Genomic DNA, 6,338 nt, shown 5'->3' on the forward strand with positions numbered 1-6,338 from the left:
ATGCGAAAGACATTGTGCTCGAACACGTGCAAAAAGTTATGGAAAGATATTTTAACGTGAAAGTGAATACTGTGTTCAACGGTGAATTCGTGTCGGGTGATAAGAGCGCCAATAAGAGATATATCAATATCAGAAACTATGAACTCTTTCGCATGTCCGATCTACACGAGTGGTACGAGCGACGCGTCGTCGAGCCCACGCTTGCCTCGTTAGAAGAATTTCAAGAACGCGACAGCGGGTGGGCTTTGTCGCGAATCCTCGATTTAACTGTAAATATAAATAAATATAATCCAATGCGCGCGGGGTGCCATATTAAATTACCGCGAGAAATAATAATGAAGAGAGCGGTGATAAACGTGCAATCCAAAGACAATGCGTGTTTCGCGTGGGCGGTGGTCGCTGCTTTGTATCCAGCTGAAGATCATGTTTATCGGGAATCTTCGTACCCGCATTACATAACAGTGCTGAATCTCCAGGACATTGAGTTTCCAGTGACTGTTAATCAAATTAAAAAGTTTGAACTTCATAACGACATTTCGATAAATGTATACTGCATCGAGAAAGAGAATAACGTTGTCCCGATACGCCTTTCGGTGCAAAAGAAGGACAGACACGTCAACTTGCTGTACATGCAAGATTTGCAAGACGTCGGACATTTTGCGTGGATCAAGAATTTATCCCGACTCGTGAGCTCACAATTGAGTTGTGGCAAACGAAGACAATATATCTGCGATCGGTACGTATATTTAATAAAAATGCAATATATAAAATATACGAAAGAAAAATTAATTATTTCTTTTTTTTTACAGATGTTTACACTATTTTGGATCAGACGACAAATTGCAGTCGCACACTGTAGACTGTCGAGAAATGAACGAGTGCGCCATCCGATTACCGGGCGATAAGGACAAGTGGCTCGCGTTCAACAACTACAACAGAAAGGAGTGGCTTCCATTTGTCGTATACGCCGACTTGGAGTGCGTGCTGAGAAAGACCGACGGTGATCCGATGACGTCTACGTATACGTTTCAACATCATCAAGTATTTAGCGTAGCTTATTATGTACATTGTTCGTACGACGAATCGTTATCCGCGTATCATTCTAGCCGCAGTACGGACTGCGTTTCGTGGTTTGCGGAAAAATTAAAAAATTTAGCGCAACGCATAAAGACTATTTTAACCACGAATATCCCCATATTAAATTTAACGCGAGATGAGCGGGAAAAGTTTCACAGCGCGACACACTGTCACATTTGCGAAAAACCGTTTGCGCATTCAGTACTAGTCTCGAAAAATTTATTGACGCGAAAAGGTGTCTTTTCATACGAATATGTGGATTGCGCGGACAAGCTGCAGGACACGCGTTTACCATCGCGCGAATCATTTTACAGTTCCTTGACCGGTGACACTATATCCGAGAGCGATTACGCGCACGCCGAGAATGTCTGGAAGCGGTTCTCCGTTCGAACGCTGGGCGAATACAGAGACTTGTATTTAAAAACGGATGTCTTGTTATTAGCCGACGTTTTTGAAAATTTCCGCGACAAATGTATCGAGAGTTATGGGCTCGACCCCGCGTATTACTATACTCTTCCCGGATACATGTGGGACGCATGCTAAAACATACGAATATTACGTTCGAATTACTTACTGATATCGATATGGTTATGTTTATCGAACGTGGTATTCGCGGTGGCCTGAGCCAATGTTCCGGCAGATACGCGCGAGCCAATAACAAGTACACGCCGTCTTACGATCCATCGAAACCATCGTCGTACATGATGTATTTCGATGTAAACAACTTGTACGGTTGGGCGATGTGTCTTATGCCGTTACCTTATGCCGAATTTCAATGGGTCGACGACATCTCTGACTTTGACGTTAGCGCGATCGCTTCGGATTCGCCCACAGGTTATATTCTCGAGGTCGATCTGGAGTATCCGCAACATCTTCACGACGCGCACGCCGATCTACCGTTCTGTCCGACGCGCGATAAGCCGCCAGGCAAGCGGCAGGACAAGCTTCTCGCAAATTTATACGATAAGAAGCGTTACGTCATACACTATCGCAACCTACAGCAGTGCACGCGTCACGGCCTTCGCGTCGCAAAGATACATCGCGTATTGCAATTCGTTCAATCCGCATGGCTCCGCTATTACATCAAACTCAACACCCGGTTTAGAACGCGCGCGACAAACAATTTTAAGAAAAATTTGTACAAGTTAATGAACAACGCGGTATTCGGTAAAACTATGGAAAACGTGCGCAATCACGTCGATGTAAAATTATTAACAAAGTGGGACGGACGATACGGCGCGGAGGCGATGATCGCGAAACCAAATTTTCACAGCAGGAGCGTCTTTTCGGAAAATTTGGTCGCTGTCGAATTGTGCAAACTCGAGGTGAAATTTAATAAACCGATCTACGTCGGTATGTGCATCCTAGACATTTCTAAAACGTGTTTGTACGAATTTCATCACGAATACATGGTACCGTTATATCGAGAGAAATGTAAAATAATGTACACCGATACAGACAGCTTGATTTATCACACCGAGTGCGAGGATGTGTACGAGAATATGAAACGCGATATCGCTAGATTCGACACGAGCGATTATCCGGCTAACAACGCGTACGGTATACCGCTCGAGAACAAGAAAGTGCCGGGCTTGATGAAGGACGAGAATAACGGTGCGATCATGACTGAATTTGTCGGGCTTAGAGCAAAAATGAACGCGTTGCGAGTAGATAGTAAAAAGGATACAAAAAAGGTTAAAGGCGTCAAGAGTAACGTCGTAGCGAGAACGATAACGTTCGACGATTACACGCGGTGCCTGCGCAATGAAATTGAAATGACTCGACAGCAGTCCTGCATAAGGTCAAAATTGCACGAAGTGTACACAATCAGCAAGACAAAAATCGCCCTGAGTCCGTACGACGACAAGCGATATATCGTACCTGATTCGACCGACACGCTACCGTGGGGACATTACCGGATACCCTTATAATGTAATGTAATGTAATGTAATGTAATGTAATGTAATGTAATGTAATGTAATGTAATGTAATGTAATGTAATGTAATGTAATGTAATGTAATGTAATGTAATGTAATGTAATGTAATGTAATGTAATGTAATGTAATGTAATGTAATGTAATGTAATGTAATGTAATGTAATGTAATGTAATGTAATGTAATGTAATGTAATGTAATGTAATGTAATGTAATGTAATGTAATGTAATGTAATGTAATGTAATGTAATGTAATGTAATGTAATGTAATGTAATGTAATGTAATGTAATGTAATGTAATGTAATGTAATGTAATGTAATGTAATGTAATGTAATGTAATGTAATGTAATGTAATGTAATGTAATGTAATGTAATGTAATGTAATGTAATGTAATGTAATGTAATGTAATGTAATGTAATGTAATGTAATGTAATGTAATGTAATGTAATGTAATGTAATGTAATGTAATGTAATGTAATGTAATGTAATGTAATGTAATGTAATGTAATGTAATGTAATGTAATGTAATGTAATGTAATGTAATGTAATGTAATGTAATGTAATGTAATGTAATGTAATGTAATGTAATGTAATGTAATGTAATGTAATGTAATGTAATGTAATGTAATGTAATGTAATGTAATGTAATGTAATGTAATGTAATGTAATGTAATGTAATGTAATGTAATGTAATGTAATGTAATGTAATGTAATGTAATGTAATGTAATGTAATGTAATGTAATGTAATGTAATGTAATGTAATGTAATGTAATGTAATGTAATGTAATGTAATGTAATGTAATGTAATGTAATGTAATGTAATGTAATGTAATGTAATGTAATGTAATGTAATGTAATGTAATGTAATGTAATGTAATGTAATGTAATGTAATGTAATGTAATGTAATGTAATGTAATGTAATGTAATGTAATGTAATGTAATGTAATGTAATGTAATGTAATGTAATGTAATGTAATGTAATGTAATGTAATGTAATGTAATGTAATGTAATGTAATGTAATGTAATGTAATGTAATGTAATGTAATGTAATGTAATGTAATGTAATGTAATGTAATGTAATGTAATGTAATGTAATGTAATGTAATGTAATGTAATGTAATGTAATGTAATGTAATGTAATGTAATGTAATGTAATGTAATGTAATGTAATGTAATGTAATGTAATGTAATGTAATGTAATGTAATGTAATGTAATGTAATGTAATGTAATGTAATGTAATGTAATGTAATGTAATGTAATGTAATGTAATGTAATGTAATGTAATGTAATGTAATGTAATGTAATGTAATGTAATGTAATGTAATGTAATGTAATGTAATGTAATGTAATGTAATGTAATGTAATGTAATGTAATGTAATGTAATGTAATGTAATGTAATGTAATGTAATGTAATGTAATGTAATGTAATGTAATGTAATGTAATGTAATGTAATGTAATGTAATGTAATGTAATGTAATGTAATGTAATGTAATGTAATGTAATGTAATGTAATGTAATGTAATGTAATGTAATGTAATGTAATGTAATGTAATGTAATGTAATGTAATGTAATGTAATGTAATGTAATGTAATGTAATGTAATGTAATGTAATGTAATGTAATGTAATGTAATGTAATGTAATGTAATGTAATGTAATGTAATGTAATGTAATGTAATGTAATGTAATGTAATGTAATGTAATGTAATGTAATGTAATGTAATGTAATGTAATGTAATGTAATGTAATGTAATGTAATGTAATGTAATGTAATGTAATGTAATGTAATGTAATGTAATGTAATGTAATGTAATGTAATGTAATGTAATGTAATGTAATGTAATGTAATGTAATGTAATGTAATGTAATGTAATGTAATGTAATGTAATGTAATGTAATGTAATGTAATGTAATGTAATGTAATGTAATGTAATGTAATGTAATGTAATGTAATGTAATGTAATGTAATGTAATGTAATGTAATGTAATGTAATGTAATGTAATGTAATGTAATGTAATGTAATGTAATGTAATGTAATGTAATGTAATGTAATGTAATGTAATGTAATGTAATGTAATGTAATGTAATGTAATGTAATGTAATGTAATGTAATGTAATGTAATGTAATGTAATGTAATGTAATGTAATGTAATGTAATGTAATGTAATGTAATGTAATGTAATGTAATGTAATGTAATGTAATGTAATGTAATGTAATGTAATGTAATGTAATGTAATGTAATGTAATGTAATGTAATGTAATGTAATGTAATGTAATGTAATGTAATGTAATGTAATGTAATGTAATGTAATGTAATGTAATGTAATGTAATGTAATGTAATGTAATGTAATGTAATGTAATGTAATGTAATGTAATGTAATGTAATGTAATGTAATGTAATGTAATGTAATGTAATGTAATGTAATGTAATGTAATGTAATGTAATGTAATGTAATGTAATGTAATGTAATGTAATGTAATGTAATGTAATGTAATGTAATGTAATGTAATGTAATGTAATGTAATGTAATGTAATGTAATGTAATGTAATGTAATGTAATGTAATGTAATGTAATGTAATGTAATGTAATGTAATGTAATGTAATGTAATGTAATGTAATGTAATGTAATGTAATGTAATGTAATGTAATGTAATGTAATGTAATGTAATGTAATGTAATGTAATGTAATGTAATGTAATGTAATGTAATGTAATGTAATGTAATGTAATGTAATGTAATGTAATGTAATGTAATGTAATGTAATGTAATGTAATGTAATGTAATGTAATGTAATGTAATGTAATGTAATGTAATGCGGAGGCGATGATCGCGAAACCAAATTTTCACAGCAGGAGCGTCTTTTCGGAAAATTTGGTCGCCGTTGAAGTGCGCAAACTCGAGGTAAAATTCAATAAACCGATCTACGTCGGTATGTGTATACTCGATATATCGAAAGTGTTTATACGAATTTCACCACGAATACATGGTACCGTTATATCGAGAGAAATGTAAAATAATGTACACCGATACAGACAGTTTGTTTTATCACATCGAGTGCGAGGATGTGTATGAGAATATGAAACGCGATATCGCTAGATTCGACACGAGCGATTATCCGGCTAACAACGCGTACGGTATACCGCTCGAGAACAAGAAAGTGCCGGGCTTGATGAAGGACGAGAATAACGGTGCGATCATAATTGAATTTGTCGGGACAAAAAAGGGTCAAGCGTAACGTCGTAGCGCGTACCATAACGTTCGACGATTACACGCGGTGTCTGCGCGATGAAATTGAAATGACTCGATGACTCGA

At 33.6% G+C, this 6,338-nt stretch overlaps 1 protein-coding gene across 1 annotated transcript; it reads left to right on the forward strand.

The window, feature by feature from the left end:
• The first annotated feature begins 181 nt into the window (after positions 1-181).
• Positions 182-1,620, forward strand: LOC115243071. Its single transcript, XM_029819747.1, has 2 exons — positions 182-736; positions 810-1,620. Exons 1-2 carry the CDS (start codon positions 294-296, stop codon positions 1,618-1,620), a joined length of 1,254 nt encoding a protein of 417 aa, XP_029675607.1. The 5' UTR covers positions 182-293.
• The last annotated feature ends 4,718 nt before the right edge of the window (positions 1,621-6,338 follow it).

This window comes from Formica exsecta, unplaced genomic scaffold (assembly GCF_003651465.1).
Source record: "Formica exsecta isolate Colony F162 unplaced genomic scaffold, ASM365146v1 scaffold686, whole genome shotgun sequence".
Taxonomy (NCBI): Eukaryota; Metazoa; Arthropoda; class Insecta; order Hymenoptera; family Formicidae; genus Formica; species Formica exsecta.

What these genes read in the sequence shown, in the direction of transcription:
- LOC115243071 (XM_029819747.1), top strand. Translation starts at nt 294, where the DNA reads ATGCGCGCGGGGTGCCATATTAAATTACCGCGAGAAATAATAATGAAG. An exon ending in AGACAATATATCTGCGATCG is followed by an intron (nt 737 to 809) that starts GTACGTATATTT and finishes TTTTTTTTACAG; the next exon opens with ATGTTTACACTATTTTGGAT.